We start from the raw sequence: 23,364 nt of genomic DNA on the forward strand, positions 1-23,364 counted from the left end.
GTGGCCATGGGAAAGGGAGGACCAGGAGCTGGGCAGAGGGTGCACTTGGCGGGGGGCAGACCAGGCCAGCTGGGGCCATTCCCATTTACCCTAACAGATGATGGGGCTGTGCCAAGAGGCCTGAATTAGGGCCAGCCCAGAAGCCCCTCATCCCCGGGACACAGACCCCTCCCTCCCCCACATACATACTTAGTCCCAAGGTCCCCTCCAGGGCTCTCAGTGTCTAAGCCCACCTTTCTCTGATCACTATTGGCCCTTTCCCACCCCTATTTCACCCCCACCCCCACCCTCCCAGCTATTTACAAATATACAGAGGGTTTTCTTTTGTTTTGTTTTATTGAGCAAGGATCTGCACCACTCCCCAGGGAGAGATGGTCTACTCACATACCACCTGCCCTCTCCATGGGACACTCCCTACCCTGGATCCTGAATCAGTCCAAGGCCCTGGCCCCCCAGCCCTCAGCTGGGTCCTAGGCTATGGTGGGATAGTCGGCTCCTGGGAGTGAGGATTTGAGGGGAAGTGGGGAGAGAGGAGAGAAAGAAGTTGATGGCCAGGCCCTGGGCTACTGAATAGGTGAGGGGTAGCAGCTGATTTCCCTGCCACTCCCTGAGAGCTCCCACTGGCCCTCCCAGCACCTGGAAGTCACTGTATTGTGCTGCGGGGAGGAAGGGGCAGAGATCCCTGGCTCCACCAAGTGCAACCATGGAAGGGCCCAGATGCTTGTCACCCTCCTCTGAGAGCATCATCTTAGCAGGCAAAGTCTTCAAAGAGGCCTCCAGGAGGGCCATGAGGGTGGTGGTGGTTGGGGAGCAGACTGCTGGCCCCACCAGCCTCAGCACAACCTCGTCCTGGGCACGGGCTCTGCAGGGCAACAGGTGGGAGGGTGAGTTGTCAGAATACGAGCAGCGCAGCCCAGTCTTCATAGCGTCTGGTGGGGGTGGATGGGGGCTCAACACTAGGACATTCCCCAGAGAGGGTGAGGAGGGGGCTTCCCCTTACCTGCTCCTTCAGCTCCTGCAGCCCTAAGGTAGAAATGCCTCCTGTTGAGGTCCTAAGGGGTGGCTTGGGGCGGCGCCATGTCCTCTTCAGCCGGTCCCAGGACACCTTTTGTTAGGGTTCAGGAGAAAAGGGAGTGGGTTAAGTGGATTGGGGAAGTCATAGGATCATAGATTTAGAGCTGAGAAGGGCCTTCATTTTACAGGTGAGAAAACTGAGGCCCAGGGAAATGAAGACATTCAGGAGAGCCTGGTTTCCCCATGATAAAAAGCTGACTTGCTCAGGTTTCCCCAATGACTGACTCCCCCTCAAGGCCTTCACCCTCCTAGCCCTGAAGGATCTGGACACTCCTCCCCACCAGAACCCCCATCCTTGCCTCATAGATGTAGTCAAGGATCTCGAGAAAGGTGAGGATGCTGGCCCCAATGAAGAGCCCCATCTGACCTCCGATGTCACCTGGGGGCAGAAATAGCACTGAATTAGGAGAAGGGAAGTGGTTGGGAGGCCAGGCCTGGGACAAAGTCTGCAAGACCAGGAGGCACCGTCAGGGGGATCGGGTCTCACCCAGGAGGGCAGACAGGCCATAAGCTGCTCTCTGCTCCACAGACTCGGAAGTCAGGGCTTCAAAGAAAACATCCAAGACCAGGAAGTTCTCTCTGTGGAAACATTCCATAAGTTCAGTACGGGAAGCAGTTTGGGACCAGAGTGGGGCAGAGAACATGGGCAGGGAGTCGGGTAGACTGGCAAGGGACACAGAGTGGATGCAGGGGAAACCAAACTCAGCACACCCCTTATCTAGGACACCCCTGGTAGCTATGATAGCTCAGCTGCTGCAAATGTGGCAAACAAATAGCCGGTGGCCTCCACCTTCCCCTCAAAGATCACCCAGGTGGGGCTTGTGTCTCCATAATGTCAGGAAAAAAAAGATGTGAAGCTTCCTCCATGTTGTCCCAGAGAACAGACTCACCCATCTCAGAAGTCCCCGCCCCCTATCATCCCTTGGAGAATGGATTAAATGATCTCTAAGGTCCCTTAAGATTCTGATAACTGGATGATCCTTATTTCTCTTCATTCCTGCTGTCTCCAATACCACCTCATCCATTCCAGAATTTACACTGGCCCCCTTCTACCCAACACATGTAGCCCAAACTCTTCGGCCTACCATTCAAGGCCCCCTCTAATTTGGCCCCATGCCAAGGTCTCAATGTCACCATACTTCCCACTGTACTCCAATATACATACACCCTCTGTTCCATTCTTAACTATCCCTCAAACAGCATAATCACAAGCCTCCCTGTCGTTGCTTATGCCACTCCCCTCCCTGGAATGCCCTCCCCCATTGCCTACCTAAATCCTTCAAAGTCCACCCCAAGTCTCACCTTCTCCATGAAACCTTCCTTGACTATCACGGTGATCCCTTTTCTCTTAATTTCTATAGTGTTTGGTCAGTTCTGTGAAGTTAGTGCTTCCTTTTGGTTTTGCCCTCCCAACAAGGCAGTCAACTTTATGAGGGCAGGGGCTGTGTTACCCACACCTTCATTCATTCACACTCTTAGCACACTCTTACATGGAGCTGGTGTTTGATAAATACTTGGTGAGTATGTTGTTTTAATTCATTCTACCTTTATTGCATGCCTACAATGTGCCTGGTTTTGCATGGTGGGCAGAAGCTGGATGCAGGTTTTATTTTTTCTATCCCCCAGTGCTACTTTATCCTTATCCTTACCTTTAGATTCCCTCCCAGCACCACTTCTTGCGCCATGATAGGTGCCAGTCTTCTCACAGCTCCCCATTATTCCGCCACCCCTACCTCACACCCTTGGCACGCTCTGGGTCTTTTGCAGCCAGCCCATGCCTCCTTACCATACCTGACCCCACTACCACCTCAGTACCGTATGTAGGTCTCGTTTCGGTTGTACTTCCTGGCCAGATAGCGGGCTGAGCTTCGGTTGGGGATCCGAACCATGGAGATCTCTTTCCCATAGCGTGTCAGATTGCAAGGCATGGGGCAAGTACAGCGGCCTCCTGATCCCCCACCCAGAGAGTCTGCAACACAACAGTTCCATCTGGGATGGGCTAGAGAAGGGAAGAGCTTCAAAGGGGAACAGATTGGCAGAGGTGGGGGATACTAGTCCTTTCAGATGGGTCCTTTTTCACAAGAAAAAGACCTCCCCAAAAAGTCTGTGTGTTACTATTCCCATGTTCTCTTTGCATTGGGAGTGATGAGTTTACCCCTTCCATCCTTGTTAATCCTAATGTTTTATGATCCTTCCCACTGTAGCCAACCTAGGGCTGCCTCACCCTGAGACACTTCTGAGCAGTCTGGATCCTCCAAATGTACCCTAGTCTGGGTCCCCCCAAGCTAGCACAGGAGGCAGCCAGATTTCAGTGACAAGTCAAGACTCACCCTGTGGCAAATGTGCCATAAGGAGTGCTAGATAGATCCGTTAAGGCCAAACTGTGTGAAAAGGGGATGAACAGGACTCATGGGAGCTAGTGCGTGACAGGGGGATCCAGGCCAGGAGAAAGATAATGTCACATGTTGCAACGCTAGGAAAAGAAAGCAGGAGAGGGGCCTGGATGGGCACATAAAGTTTGCCCCACATGGATGCTGGGTAATGCCTCCAGCAGTAGATTTCTCACTTACCCAGAAAGGCTAAAATATCCATCCAAAGACACACAGTAAGTTAATGGCAAAGCCTGGGCTAAGACCAGGTCTCCTGACTTGCAGAGTCAAGTATGCTTTCCATACTGCCTGTACTCCAAAGGCCCTAAGTCCCATAAACTTAGACAACACCCCTCCCCCCCAGGAAGGACCCAGTTGAGGGAAGACTGGATGGAGGGGAGATAGGGAGATGGGGTACTAGGCTAATGGGTGAGGCAGGGTAAACAATAGAAGGGAAGATTGGGGACACAGAATGAGAAGAGATGTAGATGGCATGGCCAGGATGATGAGGGACAGACATATGTCTGTCTTCAATATCTGATGGCCTATAATGTGAAAGAGAGATAAGACTCATTCTACTTGGTGCTAGAGGATAGAATGAGAACCAACGGATAGAATTTAAGAGGAGGCCCATTTCTGTTCCATAGGCGCCCAGAAGCTTCTTTTAGGACTATCTAACAATGGAATCTGCTGCCCTATCAGGTGGTAAGCTCCCCCATCACTGGAAATATTCGAGCAACAGCTGAGTTATCAAGAATGGTACACAGAAGAGTGATCCAGCGGGCAGGGATCAGATTGGCTGACTTCTGAGGTACCTCCAATTCCATGGTTCTATGAGATGGGGAGAAAGAGAGGTAAGGGATAGAGGGAAATGGGGAACTGGAGAAATGGAGATGGAGAGAGGAAGAAGAGGGAAGAAGGCAGCACCTACCCAAAGTGTGGTCTGCACACTCAATGTAGATGTTGGGGGAGCAGATGGTCTCATTGCCTAGGGGGAGAGGAGATTGTCCCTGGAGTCCACAGTCCCTTCCCCACTAGCCAAGCCCTACCCTCCTAATCGCACGCACATGTGCACACACGCACACGTGCACACACACACATACACATGTATAATCACATGCATGCACACACCAGCATGCACATACCCAGGGCCCTCCCCCTCCATACCTGTGGTGGAAGTTACTAAGGAAAGGCAAGGTAAAAGGGTGGTTCATGGAAGCAGGCCACCCACCTGGCATGTGAACCATTCTGCAATGGCAGCGTGCCAACACGGCTTCCTTCTCACAACGAAGCCGGCAGGCTGAGACACTGTAGGATGCATAGCCTTGGAGTTCTGGCTCCCCTCCCTCACTCTCAGCCCTGCAATTACCCCACGGCTGGGGCAGGTATGTCAGCTGAGAAGGGAAAGAAGGATCATGGGGTCACAATAGGTCCAGGGCTAGAAGGGACATCAGAAACCATCTAATCCAACCTCACCTTACAAATGAGGAAATTGAGGCCCCAGTCACACAGTTATTATCAGAGGTGAGATTTGAACCCAGGTCTTCTGACTTTAGAGTCTATCTGCTATATAGGCATCAGAACCAGGAATTCAACTTACTTGTACCTGATCCCTAAAAGACAGCCCATAATCCCTTACATCTGACCTTGCTCCTCAGATCCCAGACCCTGTTACCAAAGCAGGCAGAAACAAACCGGGCTTGGAGAATCCAGAACGCTCAGAAGTTTCTCACGGTAAAGCGGTCCTACACTGGCTACCCTTGCCTTCTTCCCTGCTATGCTCACCCGCTGCTCCTGGCAGGACACAAATGTCTGGAAGCCTGGAGACACCCCAAACCCTAGCTGGTGGATATATGGTGGCTCCTCTTGGCTGTGGATCTGAACCCGGATGCCAGCCTCAAATGATGTCTCATCTGCAGGGAAAGAACCCCAGAGATGGGGTAACAAGGAATTTTTGTGAACTCTGGGGTTCTCTGGGGTCCAGGCTCAGTGGCCAGCCTCTTTGCTCCCCTGTTACAGCCATCAAAGAGGCTGTTCCCACATTTCCTCTCAGAGAAAAGACTTGAGATACCCCAGTGAAACTCTAGTGAATGTATTCTTTCTGCTCTGAGCATTTAGAAAATAAATAAATTTCCTTCATTTTACTATGAGCCCACAGTCAGAAATCCTGCTCTTATAAATATAGCAACTTTCAATCTCTTTCTTGAGTTGTTCCCAATCACCTCCACCCCCAACACAGTATTCCACTATTATATAAAACCAAAGTTCTCCCCATCTCTACCACCAATATAAGGATCAAGAATGGGGGGACTCCCCCATTTCCCCCTCTTACTAGTCTCTCTCCAGATGGGCAGGTACTCTTCCTGTTGAATGTCTAGCATGATCTCCAAGCCACTGCCCATGCCCCCTGCCCTGCTGGGCCGTGGACTCTGGGGGTCAGCATTAAAAGTGTAGCACTTCCCATAACGAGTATATACCTGGGGGAAAGGTGAAAAAGGAAGGTTACCATTAAAAAGTTTGTTGTTGTTGTGGTTGTTCAGTCGTGTCTGACTCTTCGTGAACCCAGTTGGGTTTTCTTTGCAAAGGTAATGGAGTAGTTTGTCATTTCCTTCTCCAGTGGATTAAGCAAACAGAGGTTAAGTGACTTGCCCAGGGTCACACAGCTAGTAAGTGTCTGAAGCCTGTTTTGAACTCAAGTCTTCCTGACTCCAAACCCAGCACTCTATCCACTGATCACAGCACTTTTCATCCCTACTTGGGGCTCAGGTAATACAAGATATTGAGAAGAGAGAAGCCAACATCTCTTTTGGGAAAGTCCTGCTCTCCCAGTTTGCCCCACATTCATATCTGTCCTCCAAATTTCCTCGCACCCACCCCCATTTTCTGCATCCTTATTCTCCTTGCTCAAGGAATTATCCCAGCATCCACCAGGTGGCAGTGACACAGCACAGACAGAGAGAAGGGAAAATCCGGACCAAAGAACTGAGCTGAGGGATGAGGGAGAGAGGAAGCCAGTAGATGGTGTGTATTTTGCTGTAGGGGAAAGACCTCCGCTGTAAGCAACATTCATTAAGACTCTAAGCTGCAGAGAAGGCAGGAAATTGCAGCAGTAGAAAGAGTTCCCTCATTTAGTATTCCCCTATAACAATGTAATGATAGATCCAGCTCCTATCTCCTGCCCCCTGCTCTTCTGGGTCCAAGTCTATTGCTTACCCAAGAGCACCAAGCTTCTCCTAGCCACCATCCTGCCTGATATTAGCATTTGTATGCAGGAACAGGGACACCTTGAGAAATCGCCCTCATTCACCTCCTTCCCAGGACCCGAGGGAAAGGTCTGCTCCTCAGCTCTCGGAGAGGTCAGCTCCAATGCACCACGTCCCTAACCTCAACAAATTCAGCAAAACGTGTTAAGAACAGGCTGGCTTGATTAAGTTCAGCGCTGTGCCAGAAGATGAGAGTAAAAAGATGAGAATGGGCACAGTCCTGACCCTCAGAGAACAAGTGATTAATATCATCTAATGGCCAGGAGGGGAAGAGATCAGAAACCTACTTCTGAAAGTGTAAGGCAAGGCAGAATAAGTGGTAAGTGCCAAGGAGAGACCCAGACAGAGCATAAAAAAGATGAGAAGGGGGAGGAGGAAGGGGCAATCAAGGCATGCTCTGGGGAGGAGGCAGCCCCTGAGCTGGGCCTTGAGTCTAGAGAAGGACTGTAAGAGGCAGAGAGATAGAAAGAGAGGCCTTTCTAGACATGAATGCATGAAAGGGAGAGAAGACAAAGCAAGATGAGAGAATGACTAGCTTGGCCTGAACATGGAGTCATCCCATGAAATCAGCATGGAAAGGTAAGGTAGAGTCAGATTGTGAAGGGCTTTAAATACCAGGCTAAGCCTTTTAGGTAATGGGGAGTCACTGAGATTTTTAAATAGTCAAGTGACATATTCGGCGCTTGTATTGTTAATGTATTTTTTTTTTTTGCTGGACCACAAAGATGATTTGGGCAGCTTTGTGAAGGATGGATTGAATGGGGGACATACTGGCAGCCGGGAGACATATTAGGAGGGTAGCAGAGTAACCCAGGAGAGGGTTGATAAGAGTCTGGTCGTAGTTATGGAAGCAGAGAGCCTTCCCCACAATAATCAGCTTCCTTCAATGGCACACCACAGTCTTATCTTCCCCGGAACTGGCTGCCCTGCAACACATCCTGTGACTGGATTCCACCCCATAGCCCAGGGGTGTGCTGGAATCAACTCTACCCGTCTGGACAGCCCATTGTTAAATTTTCATCGCTAGCAGCCAGACCTCAAAAATCAATCACCACACAGTAGGGTTTGATTTATTATCTTGCTGATTGTCTAGACAAGAAGGTGATGGAGGAAACGTTAGTAATGCCAATTAATCTTAAAGGTATGTGCGCATACGTTTTCCCCCAGTGCATATAGAGTGTTAAACATTTACCAGCACGCCCCTATATCCCTCTATAAACATTGCTTGAGCTCAGCAGGAGTGCAGTAGAAGGATCAGGGAGTGAAGTCTTCACCACACTGGAGGCTTGTACTAGACTGTTGGTGAAACATAACAACCCAAGTCACAACGACCAGCATTTACATGGTGCTGTAGGAATGGCAAAAGGCTCAACGCCACCTCAAGTCGGTTCCTAGGAACAGACTGACCTTTCGCTTTAGCCACGAGAGAGGGGACAGAGTCTTGACCACCACACTCTTCTTCCTTCCTCTCTAACCTCATGTCCGTGCCTTCTTTGTTCTGCCCTTTTGTCCCTTTTTGCTGCCCTTCCTTCATCAGTCTCTATTAAACCATTCCCCATTACCCAGCAAGGACTGTCCATCAGAGTTCATCATCATGACCAACCCCCTCCCTCCCTGTGGCCATTCTTCAGTCCCATCTAACTCTTTGTGACCCCATGTGGCATTCTCTTGATAAAGATGCTGGGGTAGCTTGCCATTTCCTTCTCCAGCTCATTTTATAGATGAGGAAACTGAGGCAGAGTGTAGTGACTTGCCCAGGGTCACACAGCTAGTAAGTGTCTGAGGTCGGATTTGAACTCAGAAAGATGAGTCTTCCTAACTTCAGACCCAGAGCTCTGTGCACTACGGCTCCACCTAACTGCCCCTCTCCATACCCTAATCAGTTCCATTCATTCTTGTACCTCACTCCTCCCTTGCTCCTCTCTCCCTTCCTTTAGCTGTGTGTTCAACCGACTATATATATTTATTGCATGTAGAGAGCCCCATGCTAGGCCCTGAGAGACATGCAAATTTAGATAAATAACTACAGTACAAAGCAATACATGACAAGTGAATTAGAGGCATTTTTAAAAAGTGCTTTGTGAGGTTGGAGGGCAGAGAGCCTTGCCAACTTGGGGAAAGGCTTCCTGGAGGAGGTGGCTTAAGTGTCAGTCTACAAAAAAAATGAGCAGGAATTCGATAGACTGGATCAGAGAGACAGTTCAAAGCATAGAGAACAAACAGCCTGAGTACAGGCAAAGAAAGGGGAAAGCACAGGGCTGTGGGGTGGTTGGTTCCATTTGGCTGAAATCTATTGTGTGCACAAGGAAGTCATGACATGAGTCCAGACAGAAGGGCAGCAGCAGGCAGGGGAAGGCCTTGAATATTAGGCTGATTTTGGACTTTACTTAGTAGGTGATAGGAAGCCAAGAAGGAGGCTATGGCCCCCTTCAATCAATCAGTCAGGGCATATAGAGGGAGTCCGTATTTGTGCTCAGGCTCCAAAACGCTACCTAAATTCGGAAGAGGGAGGGGGAGAGAGGGGAGGGGGAGGGGGAGAGGGCTGCACCTCCAGACTTTCCCACACAAACACTGAGATCAGCCCCACCCTGTACAAACTTAATGAGGAATGGGAAGCCCGACTCTTCACTCCTTCCCCAGGGGCTCTGGGGCTCCTCCCTAGCCACCACCACCACCCCACCTGTACAGGTTATCCCGACCTCTGGCACATTGATTCTGTCAGTAAAAAAGAAAAAAAGGCTGAATTTGGAGGCAGAAGGGCTGGAGAGAGTCCAGGCTCTGCTACTTGAGGCAGTTACATCACCTTTGCTTCCCCTGCCCCCCAGTTTTCTCCTCTGTAAGATGCTGGAGTTGGATCTGATGAATTCCAGCTCTAAACCCCCCTCCCCGCCAGCACCACCTCCCTCTGCCCTGGAGGAAATGGATTGAAAAAGGAGAAGTGGGGGCAGATAGAGAGGGGCCAGGGAAGGGAAGTCCACAGGGAAAGAACTGGTCAGGCCAAGCTGCCCGACCAGCTCCCCCACGCGACACTGGCTACCAGGCAGACCACATCGTTGCCCCGGAAACAGCCCCCGGGGCGGCTCGGGCAGCGGGTGGAGCCGCCAGCTCCTAAGTGGCAGAACTCTGGTGGCAGCACAGCCCAGATGCCTCTTCCATGGTGACGGCACGGCCACTCCGTCCCACAAGATCCCAGTGGTTGCCCATGTCTCCCTTGCCACAGACTGCCTTGGGTGGGGGTTGGGGGGATGGAGAGAGGGGGAGGGAGAGAAGCAAAGGAGTCCATGGTGCTGGTACAAGGTCCTGTGCCGGTGGATGGGGCCCAGGTCAAGGGTGATCCTCTCTTCATCATCAGTTCCCTGATCATTCTCCTCACTTCCTGATTTCTCATCCTCTCTCTTCCCTTCCAATACGTACCATCACCTGCCTTCTGCATATACCTCTCCTCTGCCTATGCACATCCTTGCTCTAACCCTTGGCTTAACTCTAACTCTGATTTCTAACCCTCTGCTCTCCTTCTGTCTATCGCCCTGATTTCTGACCCTCTGCTCCAGCTGTCTCCCTGGCCTCTGACCCTCTGCTCTCTGTCTGTCGGTGTGACACCCCCCCACACACACTCTGCCTTTCCACCTTCCTAATTCTGTCCGTTAGCCTTCGCCTTTCAAGCCCTTCAGTATCTGACACTCCTCCCTCTTTCCCCTTGACAGCCCAGGCACATTTCCCAGCCTCCCAGCCCCCTCCTCCCCACTCTGCAACAAGATACAGTAATCTGAGATCTGGAGAGATCTGTCCTGAGCTAAACTCAGTGCCTAGCTCTAGCAGTCCCTTGGGCTCCATCTCTCCACTGGGCTCCCATTTCCCAGGAAAGCTCTCTCTTTGCTGTGCCCTCGATGGTGCTTTTCCTCTCCTAATGTCCCCCCCTCCTCTCTCTCCCTTCAGTCACAGTGCCCACGGGGTTAACAGGCAATTAGTGGGGCCAGGGCTCAGAGCTTTGGTAGGGAGAGGGGGCCGAGCCTCCGGGAGATAAGAGGCAGCCAGGGAGCTGCAGAGACTGGGCTAATCCCAGAGCTAATCTTCTGGCCGGGCTTTATCACAGCTGCCTTCTGGGCATTCTGCCTCAGCCAAGGAGCTCATACTTCCCTAGCTGCCCCCAACTCAGTGATCCCCAACCCCAGCGCCACCATCAAGGATCCAGCTTCTGATCCTCACTCCCTCTCCCCAGCTCTGGGGCCTAAATCCTTTAGTCCCAGGAGGAATAGGAAGGCCAGATTTGGGGGACTGGGGGAGTGGCAGTATATTCACCCTCTCCTTTGGTTTGGAGCGAGCACTTTAGACACCTTTGAGACTCTGGGTGGATGGGGTCCCAAGACTCTTTAGAGCTTTCCAGTTCCCCAGTTCTCCTCATCCCAAGTTCATTTTTACCACTTCTCTAGTGACAGACAGGAGAACTCAAGAGAACAAGGCTGATCAGAATAAAGGATGAGGTGGTTTAATCACGGTGAGAGGACTTAACACCCTTCCCAAGATACATCTGGGTCTAGTGTTTAAATGACACCAGTCTTTGACAGAAACTCCTTTTCCAACATATTCATAATCCATCCAGGCAGGGGAGGATTCTATCCATATTCACAGTCCCGTTTACCCACATACACTCAGCTTTTACCCCAACATCCCCCTATATGAAGGAAAAGAGTTGCCTTCTTCCTCCCGATGGGGCTCCCCACTCCCAAGGGGGTAACTATGTCTTAAAAGAAGCTTTGTTTTCATGCACTATGATTACCTGCAAAATGATCTTTAGAAAAGTGGGAACTGGAAATCTGAGAGCAGGAAAACCAGCAGGGGATGAAGATGATGAAGGGGATGAGGATGGTGGTAGGAAGTGGGGCATAGGTTTTACACCCAAGCTACTCCGTTGAAACCCAACTGGAGCTAGCCAAGAAATGAGGAGGCTACAGGAAGAGGGGAATGAGGTATTCTGGGACCGAGACGGATGGATCCAATGGCTGGTCTGAGTGAGAAACCGAAAGAGATCTCCAAGACTGAGGGAGGGGAGTAGATGGGATTTGTGAAAGGAGGAGGTCCTTGCAAATTCAGAGATGCTACTAAGCTGAGAAATTCCATTTCCTTCGCATTGGCCTCTCTTCTAAATGATCCCCTTCCTGAAATTCGCTCGCCCCTACTTAGGGGTGTTCACCAACCATCCTCAGTGTGTGTCAGACTGTGCAAATGAGGTTGGGGAGGTATGGGAGAGACTATGGGGTCCAGGGTAGGATATAGTTTGTCCTTCAAGAGAGAAAGGTGTGCCCCCTTCTGTTTCTTAGAGGTGACAGCATGTAAAGAGAACCCAAGAGTACAAAGGCCAGTTGGAGTGCCAGGTTTCCATTTTGGGAATCTACACTCCCAAGGTACTCCATATTCCCATATCCATTAAGCCTTAAACAAACACACACACACCACCCTAACCCCCTCAGTGCCCAGTCAGTCCCTGACAGCTCTGCACCCACACAACCACTCATCCCTGAATACACTTAGCCCTACCCCAACCACACCCACCTAGCCCTACTCCTCTGAACCCACTTAGCCTTACACAACTAAATTCACACAAGCCTCAACAACCACACTCACATAATTCTGTGGCCCCAACACCCACACAATTTTCTACACAACCCCACACCCCGACATTCATTCAACCTTATATGACACCCACATCCATATAATCCCACACAATAGCCCAGTAAGACCTCAGTCCTGAATAATGACGCCCCTACTCCCACAAGCCCACACACCCTAGATCCATCCAGTCATACATCCTGCACCCATACAAGCCCGCACCCCCTACCCCCACTCAGCCCTACACACATACTGTCTCCTGAACACTTACATGGTCTGGCATACATCCATCACACATGCAGCGCCCTCCCTCCTGTCTCCTCTCCTTCTCTCCTCTCTGGGTTTGCCTCATTTGCATTCCCCAGGCTCCCAGCTCCTCAGCAAAGTGACCTCCGCTCAAGAAGCGCCAGAGGCTTCCACAGCGGCCAGTGAAGGGGGGAGTGTGGGGGGGAGCTCTATGAGGAGGTGGCCAGTGGGGGGGAGGCGCGGGGGGGGGATAGAGAGAGAGTTAAGAAGCCTCGAAGGGAAAAGATGATGGCCAGGACAGACAGCAGGATGTATGTGTTGGGGGAGGGGGCTTGCATAAGGGGGAGAAGAGGTAGGCCAGGACTGGAGGAAAGAACAGAGAAGTCCTGGGGTTCAGAAGGGAGCTTAGAGGACAAGGAGGACAAGGGAAGAGGGAAGATAAGTGTTTTCACCCAGCTTGTCGAACCAGGGCTCCCTTCATTTGCTCATGAGGTCAAGAGGAATCACTTGGCATCCCCGCTACTGGGAAGCAGCTCTGTCCAGGGCTCCCACAACCTCCCCAACCAGGAGAGCTGTCTCTTCTCCTCTCAGGCTGATTGCTGGTCTTATCCTCTTTGCCCCGCCTCAGGGCCACAGGTCCAGAGGCTGCAGGGCCTTCTGCCCCTAGAAGATGGCTCCCAGCCCCTTCTGTTCCCCCACCCAGCCTAGCCGCCTTCCCGCCCCTCCCCCTGCCTGGTATTTACACCTTTCACACATTTGTAAGCTATTATCCTGTCCACGCTTAGTCACCGCTGAGCCAAGCGCCACGGATTTAGCTGCTTTAATCTTTCCTCCTAAATCAATCCTCCATTTCCCCTTAATCATCCTGTGGCTCTTCCCTGAACTCACTCACTGCAGCCTGTCTCTCTCACTGGGGCTGGGGCTGCCCGCCCCCCCCCCCAAACCTGGATAGCCAAAATGGAGCATCCTCAGGCCATAGCGGGGCGTGAAAAGGCCGGGGCAGGTGGGGAGCGATTTCCGCACTCATCTGGGGAGACCTACTTTCCCAATCCTTAACGCTGGGGAGGAAAAAAACAGATCCCAGCCCCCCGCCACACTCACCCCTAAAACCCTCACACATGCCCTTCCTGTGAGAAGTATCTACTTCTCGCCAACCCTATGTGGTCCCTTACATTCCATCCCACCCCAATATATACACACATACACACATACTCCCCATCCCTCTCATTTCCAGATCCATCATTCCTTCTCTCAGATTCATCCTCCTTCCCTCAGGATGGTGGGTCCAAGAAAGAGCCCAGAATGACTGTACCTGCTGGGTGTAAGCACCCCAAACTGACCCTGCCATGATCATGGGAAATGCCAGGTAGGTCTTTTCCCTACTCAATCCCCACCCCCCTCTTTGGGCCAGCCTCTGGGGCTCAACCCACCACCCTCCCTGCCTCCTGGTTATTGCCTGGCAGGAGCTCTGGACAGATCAGAGAGACTCTGAGATGGACTGAGGAATACTTGGCTGACGGAAGCCCCAGAATCCTCGTCATTCAGGAGGCAAGAGGAACCACGGGTTTTCTCCCTGGGCCTCGGGCTCCCCCTCATTCCCTCATTCCTGGAAGCCACTGGCCACCCCACCCCCTCAGGCCCGAGTAGATGTGATTCGGAGCGGCCGCAGCCTGGCCGCCCTGCGTCACTGGATACCAAATCACAGACGGGACCTCGGTATTCCCTGCCAAAAACTCACTCCTTCCTCCAAGCTAAATCTTCCCTCCGCCAGCCCTCCACATCCACCCCAACCCCATCCTCCTCACCCCCCAGCCCAGATCTTGTAATGTTACTAACACATCAGGCCTGGGACTGCAGTGGGAGGAGGTGGGGCAAGGGGGATTGGGGTGGAGACAATTTGGGGAGTTAATTCTGCACAGGAAGGAAAGTAGCAGAGGGAGGGGGGAGCAGGTGGGGAGCAGTACAAGGAGTGACATCGAGCAGGGGCGGGGGTCCAGGAGGGGAGAAGTAGGGAGCATTGCTACAAACACTAATCAGCGTCTTCCGGCAGCTCCACAGAGGAGCTGAGCTGATAATGAGCTGGGCTCCCAGTTGATTCCTGATTAATGAAGAGGCTGGCGGGGGCCTCTGCAGAGTGGGACTGGGTCAGGGCTGGCTCTGCAGGGCCCCCTCCCACCCTCTGAGGCAGGTCTCCCTCCAGTCTCTGATCCCCTCCAACAATAAGGAACCCAGACCTCATTAGGGTCACCCTTGGTGTTTGACTCCCTTCAAAAGATGCCACCCTCACTCTACTCCTGGCACAGAGCCCCCTAAAAGTGGGGTGAGTGCAGCTGGGGTTATAGCAAAGAGAAAGATCCAAGAAAATGAAGGTGGCATCCCTGGAGGGAAAGGGGGCAGGGACTGGCTGGGGAGGGAGGGGACAGTATCCTGCACAAAATAGGGACCTGGGAAGAAAGCTGCAGCCGGACAGCCTGACAGACCAGGCAGGATCCAGCAGCCTCCTGCATCTCTCTCTGGCATCCAACAGGCCCCAGTGGGGAAAGCAAAAGGGTGCTGAGGGACCAGGAGAAGGCGGTAAGGCCTGGGGTAGTGAACAGGCAACACAGGACAGAGGGTCAGACATTCTGTCTTAGTGCTGGCCTGAGGGGCCTAGGGCTGTCTGATGGAATAATATACAAAGAAAGGAACTGAGATCTTAGGGGGCCTAAAAGTTGGAGGAGAAGGACCCCAAACCAAGCCTCAGTCTCTCTGTCCTGGAGCTGACCTGAACGGTGGGGGGAAGGAGCCAGTGGTAAGAGGGGGAGTCACGGGGGATTGCCCAGCTGGAAGTGGCCTTGTCTAATTGTGCCTGATTAGCAGAGAGGAAGGAGAGCCAGGTGAGTGATTAACAGTCATGCCAGTCAAAGGGAGAAAGTCAAAGAATGTAGGTAGGAATGTAGGTAGGAAGGGGGCCTAGTCAGGGAGGGAAGAGAAAAGGGGCAGGGAACTTTCTCCCTTGCCCTAACTGGGTCTGCTTAGCCTCGGATAACAAAGAGGGCAGTTCTGGGAGTCCTAAGACGTGGATTCTAATCCTGGCTGGGATACTTCCCAGCCGACCTTAGGCAAAAACATTTAGCTGCTCCTGGGCCTCGATTTTCTCATCCATGAAATGGGTTGGATCCGTTGCCCTCCAGAGTCCATTTGGTCCTAACATTGATTGCAAACTCATCACTTCTGAGAAACTCACTCTGTTCCCTGCCTCAGTAACTAAAAGGACCTCAAAGCCATCTAGTTCAACCCTCTCCTTTTATGGCTACGGAAACTAGTATCTAGAGAGGTCCACCCCACCCCCAAGACCCCCAAAATCTCATTTACAAGAGTTGCCCACATCAGAGCCCATCACCACACTGACAGAGAGTTTCTACCCTCCTGGGAAGCCTGACGCAGATTAGGCCGTTCTGTTGGTGTGGGCCCTTCAGGGCACCTGGTCTTCAGCTCGGTTTCCTCATCTACAAAATGAACATTACAATTGTGCCACAAACTTGTAATGACAATTAGATAATGTAACTTAGGTAAGGCATCTGTAAGCGCAGAATGCATGTGGACATATGTCAGCGCTGTGACTTGGTCCTCTCGGTCCCACTCCAAGAGGAGGTACCCTACATCCTTGAAGGCGGTGTCAGTGGATCTCAAGGGTTGGAGACTGGGCTCCTTAAAAGCTCTCAAGTCCTACATCTTGTAAAGACTTGTTCGACTCTCCGTGACCCCATTTGGGCTTTTCTGGACAGAGATACTGCTAGTTTTACAGATGACTAAACTGAGGTAAACAGGGTTAAGTGACGTGCCCAGGGATGAACAGCTAGTAAGGGTCTGAGGCCAAATTTGAACTCGTGTCTTCCTGATGCCACCAGGCCCAGCCCTCTATCCACTCACTATACCACCCAGCTGCCCTTGAAAACAGTGTCGTGCAACAGAAAGAAAACCCTACTCTAGAGTCATCAGACCTGAGCTTCAATCCCTCCTCCACCTCTTCTTCATTGTGGGAACTTTGGCAAATCACTCTGGCCTCAGTTTCCTCATCTGTAAAATGCGTATAATGATATGTGTCCTACCCACCTTACTGGGCTGCGGTGAGGAAAATGTTCTGCAAATCATCTATATCATAATGGAAAGAAAAGGTGGTGTTCTCATTATTATTTGATTTATTTATCCTAAAAATACCTATTCAATCTTGACTGTGTTTGAAGGGACTGGCATGCACAAATTCAACCATCTTGCCAGGCATAGATTGCAGGGGCAGGTAAGTGGCACCATAGTACACAGAAGAACCCTGGACCTGGGGTCAAGAAGACTTGAGTTCAAATCCAGCCTCAGACACTTACTAGCTATGTGACCCTGGGCAAGTCACTTAACCCTGTTTGCCTCAGTTTCCTCATTTGTAAAATGGAATGATGATACTAGCACCTATCTCCCAGAGTTATTATGAGGGTCAAATGAGACAGTAATTGTAAAGCACATAGAAAGTGTCGTATTGATGTTTAGTATTATTGTGTTATACCTTAAATTTCAGTCTCACCCTGACCCGAACAACAATCCCTCATCAAACCCATCCCGATATTTGGCACGTAATGGGAGTCACTGAAGGATCCAAGGACAGAGGGTAGATTGGATTGGAATTATGCCTTGCTAGTAGAAGGGAAGAATAGAAAGATCCGGGTGTCAGAGTGGGAGGGAGCATTTTCTCAAGCCTCCCTTCTACCCAGAAAGATATTTCCTTTCTGCCTATCCAAATCTTTTCTGTTCTCCAAGGTGCTTCTGCCTCCTCCATGAACCTTTCCCAGGCCTTCCCAACCTATACAGGAGCTCTCCCTTCTCTGAAGTCACTGCACTCACTGATTGTCGACATCATTTGGTGATTAATCACCAACTGCCTTGTGAAATCCTTATACTATACCATCTGTTGTCTTTCATTGTTATTTCACTTAGGATGCATTTAGGCTGTAAGCCCCCTGAGGGCAGGGACCGGTTTTCTTTTTTAATCCTTCAGAGTGTCTGGCACAGGGCCCCTGCATATAGTGGATGCTCAGTAAATATCTGGTGCTTGCTTCATGGCTTGAGAGCGGATGGAGAAGACTAGATAGGGAGAGTAAATAGCAGTGATGACAGGTAAGAGTGAGAAAAGGTAGAAGTGTATGAGGGGAGAAGTAAATGGGGAGATGGGAAATGAGTTGGGGGAGTGGGGGAGGTAACACAGTGTGGGGGTGAGAGATTGAAGTGGTAGCAGCAGCTAGATGGAGCAGCAGCTGAGGAGGACTGGGGGAGGGAGCATTACCCAAAGTAAAAATAGGCTGGAAAATGTGACATTTATTAGCTTGGATTCCAGAGGAAAGGTCACAGCATAGTGGGGAGTGGGGAAGGAGGGATCAAGGAAGGTAAGAGAAAAAAACAGGACAATAACCCCCTCCTCGGACCCATTTCTCCAATAGGCTGGCCCACCTCATTGCCCAGTGTCCAATCAATATCAGAACTCTCCATCATTCACTGATCCATCCCTATCATAGACCCCCTTCCGATCACGGACCTATCCCCATTCTAGGCGCCACATTTATCATTGATCAGTCCCCATCACAGATCCCATAATTTTCCTGCCAAGATGAAAATCAGAATCAGACCCAGGATTTCCAGTTCTAAGAGAGGAGGGTGGTGGGGGTGGGGTAAGAGAAATAGTGCAAAGGGGTAATGGGTCTCCAAAGGTGAATGGGCTTTTCCCTACACATCTGCTGCTTCTCATCCAGGCCTTACTGTCTTATAGCCACTCCTGCAAGAGACCCCTAAAAACTCCCATCATCCTCATGTCACCAGATTATCCAGTATCAAAAAGACCCCAAAGAAATGCATTCGCCACACAGCCCTCCCCCATCACTCTCACCCTGACCAGACCTATGGGTCCAAGGAATTCCTCACATGGGCTTCCTTGACCCTAGATAGGGGACACCCCCTGCTTCCACAAGCTCTAGCCAGCTCTCCTTTCCCAGAGAACAGCAAGAAATCTCTCCTTGTTCTCCCTCATTCCTTCAGCTTCCTGCCTCTCTTCTCTTTGCCTTTCCCTTCCCTCCCACTCTATTCCTTTCCTCTCTCTCCTCTCCTCCTTCTCTCCCTCTTCCTTTACTCCACTTGCCTCCCTCCCCCTTGACTTCTTCATGTCCCCTCCTGTCTTCCCCCTTTGGTTCCCCCTCCCTTTCCTTTTCCTCCCTTTCCCCCCTTCCCCCTCAGGCCTTGAGATACAAACTCCCGCTCAGCAGGCACAAAGATCCCATTGATTTCTGGCCCCCATCAGCACCTGCTGGGACCAGTCTCTGCTCCTCCCCGATTTGGGGGGGGGGTGGGGAGAAAGCAAAGGAATCTTACCCTAGGGGATGACAAACATGAGTGGGAACCTCACAGGGAACTGTGACCCCCCTTTTTCTCCTCCCCCCAACTCTATATCCCACCTCCTGATCCTTCCCAATCTCTGCAGAGAGATAACGCTCTGGGATGTATCACATGAGACAAGGGGAATAAGAGAGGACCGGCATGCTGCCTCAATTTCCCTGAACAACTCCTTTCCAGCTCACTCTTCATATCCCCCACCCCAAAGCAGGGATGTCCCCTTTGTCCACTCTATGCCTGCTCTCTGCCTAGCAAACCTCTCCTCCTCTTCCACCCTATGCTCGTTTCTTCCCTGTTGCTGCCTCTGCTTATAGCCACGGTCAAGGAGGCTTCAGAATTGTCCCATGGCACACAGTCCACTCTGGAGAGCAGTGGAGGAGTCCAAATTTGACTGCAACCATGACAGGATACATTACTCTATTTGGGGAGTGTGTCCCATTGATGCTAAAGCAGGGTCTATGTTGAGAACTTCATAGAGAACCCTAGTTCTACTACCATCTGCATTTCCATCTTGCAGGCTGATTCAATGGCAGTAGGGTAGATCCTATATACGTGTGTGTGTGTGTGTGTGTGTGTGTGTGTTTGTGTGTGTGGACACTGGGTAGTTAAAACAGGAAAAAATAGAGAGCATGGTGTGAGCTGAACATGGACTGTGTGCTTTAGACACTGGCACCCAAAATATCAGATACCATGTGAATGTTTGTGAAGACATCACTGATACTATCTATGTGTGAGATATATATGAACAAGTGGGCAAAAGGCTTTCATGTATCATCAGTGGGACACTACTGGGTGTGCGTATATACATAACAAACACAGATCAAAACTCCCAGTGTGGGGTGTCTCAGTCTGTGTATGTGCACATAGAGACATCTCCACCAGGCTGCTGTGTGTGTATGTATAAGATCCTGACATGTAGAGTGTGAGTTGAGAGAGATCATGGTTATCATATGAGGGAATGACAGGGAATAACCCTACCTATTCCTGTTTCAAGACCCTGACAGTAAGAGTATGGAGATGAGTAGTAATCCATGTGGGGTACACATCAAACCCAGCACACAGGAATGTAGTAGTGTGCGTAAGAACCAGTCTGTGTAAGAAACTGCGGCCAGAGTAAGGGATTTTCTGGAGGGGTAGGGGTGGGGGGGTGGAGAGTTGTGCACCTAAGAATGAATGAGTGAGCCTGAGTGTGAAAGCCATAGAGAGACTACAAGAGGGAAAGAGCTGTCAGTGGCAATGAGTGAAAAAACCAGAGCTGAGCATGGGGGACAACATGAAAGAGGGAGTGTATGAGAGAGAAAGAGAGAAGATACTGGCACTGTGTAAATGTCCACGAGGTCCTTCTAGGTGCTGCCCATGCCAGCTCCACAGGATGCCACCCTAAGCCCTTCCACAGCTGCTCCCCCTCAATCCCTTGAGCTCCTAACCTTTGGCTATGGTACTTGCCTGGGGGGGGGTAAGGACAGCAGGAGTCAGAGAAGGGTAAAAATTGGGGGGGGGGTAGATGGAGAAGACACAGACCCTGACTTTTTGGAAAGAGGATGTTCTCTTGAGTGGCAAGACCTAGAAGCCTCCCACAGTGCTCCAGTTAGGAGCTGCCCCATCCTTTCAGTGCAAGCCTGCCCCAATAAAGCCTCCTGGCACCAGGATGCCCCCTCCAAACCATGGCAGTGCTGCAGTGGCAACAGCAACAAGAACATGGTAAGCCCCTCGATGCTTCCACAGCTGTGGCTCTGTGCCTACGGAGTGGAGAGAGGGACCTCTAAGCCCAGGGGAGACACCAAGCAAGGACTCTGGTGGCAAAGGAAATGGGGAATCCTGGACACCCACCCCATTCTACCACCCCACCCCAGATGGCCCCTTCTAATGCCAGGAGCAAACCAGCTGGTGGGACTCACCACAGAGAAGTTACTGGCGGAACAGTGGTGGCCACTGAAGTTGCAGCTCTTGAGCATATCGGCCAGCTGGTGGCCAGTGCGGTTCAGAATGTCCACCATGTCCGGCTCGGGGTATCGAAGGCCTGCTGCCCGATGTCCATCTCTATCCTTAGGGGGCAGTCCCGTCAGGTTGGCCAAGTGGAAGATGTCAGCATCACTGAGAGCAGAGTGTCGGAAGCGGTTGATGTTGCAAAGGGTGACAGCAGGAAAGCCCAGGGCAGGGGCTACCCCGGCTGGGTCCAGGGAGACCAGGTGAGGCCGAGCCAGGTAGCTACGGGCCAGGCCCACAGCCTGGTAAAGGAAAGCAGCCAGGGAGGCCAAAAGGGCCAGTGCCCACAGGCTCCTGCGAAGCCCTCGAGGCCCCCGGCCACAGGCATGCCCCAAGCCGTGCAGGGTGCTGGAGCTGGCAAAGGTGGCCAGATCCCTCGGGGGCGCCCCCTGGCACGCTGCCCCCAACAGGCTCTGCTCGTCCCCCTCTTCCTTCTCCTTCGGTTTTGCATCCTCCTCGGAAAATTTGATTTTGCACACTATCTCGATAGGCATCTGTCCCTGGCTGCTTGGACCTGGCCGGCCAGAGAGTCCCTGCCTGCTGTCCCCTCCCCGCCTAGCAGCCCGGGCTCTTCTCCCCAAGTGGTGGGGACAGCAGCCGCTCCTCCAAACTCCCGCCGAGGAGGGGGAGGGGGGCACGAGGGAGGGAAGCTGCTCACACTCCCAGCAGCTCCGCAGCCCTGGCTGCTGCCGCCGCTTGTCTCTCTCCTCGATCGTCTCCTTGTGGCTTCGCTTATCAGCAGCAGCACAGCTGTCAGCCCCTGCGTGTGTCCCTGCGAGCGCTCGCTCCGCCACGCCGCTCAGCCCGCGCCGCTCAGCATGTGCTCCGAAGCCCACCCCGCGCTTAATAATTCAGGACGTGTCAACAGCGTTTCACCGGCGGGCGGGCGGGCAGCAGGAGCCGGGCCAGAGGAGGAGAGCGCCAGGGGCGGGAGTGGACCCCAGCCCAGTACCGGGGAGCTTCGCTCTGCCCCCACCTCACTCAAGACCCCCAAACTCTCTTTGCGCCCCCAGCCACAGGGTGCGTCCTACCCACCCCCACTCCCAGTCACATGACAGATTCCCAGCTCTGCCCTGCTCCCTTTATTCCCTGCTGGGCCTGAGGCCGTGGCCCTGAGCAGCCCCCACGTTGGTTCACGGGTGAGCACCACTCCGCAGGCCCCACCCGAGTCCACTGTGAACCACCCGACATCTCCACCGCTACCACGACTACCACTGGGTTGGCATCTGACCCAGCTGCCCTATTTTCAGCTTCCCAAGCTGCTTTACCTGAGCCACTTGTTTGAATAGCTCGTGAACTTGAGAGGAGGAAAAGAGGGTACGGAATCCCGCACTAGCTCCTCTACGCCTCCCTGAGGCTCCCTCTAGGTTCTGGCTACAGTGCTTTGCCCCAAAAGAAGCCAGGTCTCTCTTCCAGCCCCGGCCTTCCCCTCCCTCCCCAAGTCCCCAGACCCTCACAAGCAGCAGCCACAGAGGGGGTCCTCCCGGCTGACTGGCAGCAGCTGTGGTTCCCTTGCCTCCCCAGATGGTATGGCAAGGCTGGTAAGAGTGCTGCTTGGGCTCAGGTAGAAAGTGAAGCAGAGGTAGGCAAGGTGTCCTACCTGGATGAGGGGGTGTGGGTGTGAATGTGTTTGGCGGGGCTCCCTTGGGGAAGTGAAGAGAAACTTCTGTGGAGAGACTGTTGTTGGGTGTGGGATTGAGGTAGGTAAGATGAAAATGCTTTTTAAGGGTTGGGGGGGTGGGGGGGGTAGAGAGTGCCGTCTTCACAACTGTGGAGGCACTGGGGGACTACCACAGCATCTTAAGGTTAAAAAAAATCACACCAATGCCAGGTAGAGGGAAATACTTGTGTTGGTGAGATGGCTAAGCTTAGAAATATGCCATGGCCCAGAGCCTAGCAGGGGAACACCCGATGGGATGGGCCATCTTGATGTGGGGTGAGGGGGACACGCTTGCAGTTATGGATAGGGAGAAGCTTGTGGGCTGGCCTAGGAGCATTAGCATGTGCTCTCCAGGGACAGGGGGTGGCGAGAGGAACGGTATGGGCTTTGAGGAGGGGGTAAGGAAGAACAGTGTGTGGGAGCATGTGCCTTCAGAGGGGAGGGAGCACATGTCCCGGGGGAAAGGGGGGGGGGCTGATTAATCGGAGCGCTAATGAGCAGCAGGGAGAGGAAGCACGGAGGGGCGGGGGGGAGGCCGCTCCATCGATCCAGCGCCGCGGAACCAGCAGCAGAAAAAAAAAAAGTGCGAAGGGAATCGATCTGAGGGAAACGGCAGCTGCTGGGGATTAGAGCCCAAAGCCCGCCTGCCGCCACCCCCCTCCCTCCTTCCATGCACCAGGCCTGCCCATATATACCCGCCTGGGCATTCCTGGGGGCGGGGGCACTCAACCCCTGCTTTAGCCCTACAGGG

At 52.3% G+C, this 23,364-nt stretch overlaps 1 protein-coding gene across 2 annotated transcripts; it reads right to left on the bottom strand.

Annotated features, from left to right (window-relative positions):
- Positions 1-748: 748 nt before the first annotated feature.
- ASIC4 (acid sensing ion channel subunit family member 4) lies at positions 749-21,462 on the bottom strand. 2 transcript variants are annotated; one of them, XM_036757346.1, is made up of 10 exons: positions 20,866-21,447; positions 5,776-5,920; positions 5,229-5,356; positions 4,675-4,837; positions 4,375-4,431; positions 2,890-3,043; positions 1,562-1,653; positions 1,374-1,453; positions 1,001-1,105; positions 749-862 (listed from the first exon to the last, which is right to left on the bottom strand). In XM_036757346.1, the coding sequence occupies exons 1-10, from the start codon at positions 21,445-21,447 to the stop codon at positions 749-751; spliced, it is 1,620 nt and encodes a 539-aa protein (XP_036613241.1). The 2 variants fall into 2 exon arrangements, with proteins under 2 accessions (XP_036613241.1, XP_036613242.1); XM_036757347.1 differs by lacking the exon at positions 4,375-4,431 and having other exon boundaries at positions 20,866-21,462.
- Between the last annotated feature and the right edge of the window lie 1,902 nt (positions 21,463-23,364).

Source organism: Trichosurus vulpecula, chromosome 4 (assembly GCF_011100635.1).
Source record: "Trichosurus vulpecula isolate mTriVul1 chromosome 4, mTriVul1.pri, whole genome shotgun sequence".
NCBI lineage: Eukaryota > Metazoa > Chordata > Mammalia > Diprotodontia > Phalangeridae > Trichosurus > Trichosurus vulpecula.

Bases quoted from the DNA above. Each gene is read 5' to 3' on its own strand.
- ASIC4 (XM_036757346.1), bottom strand. From the start codon at position 21,447: ATGCCTATCGAGATAGTGTGCAAAATCAAATTTTCCGAGGAGGATGCA. The intron at 5,357-5,775 runs GTAAGAGGGGGA...CTTTCCCTGCAG, and splicing joins GCCCATCTGGAGAGAGACTA to ATGAGACATCATTTGAGGCT. The intron at 1,654-2,889 runs GTACTGAGGTGG...ATGTTTCCACAG, and splicing joins CGAAACGAGACCTACATACG to AGAGAACTTCCTGGTCTTGG.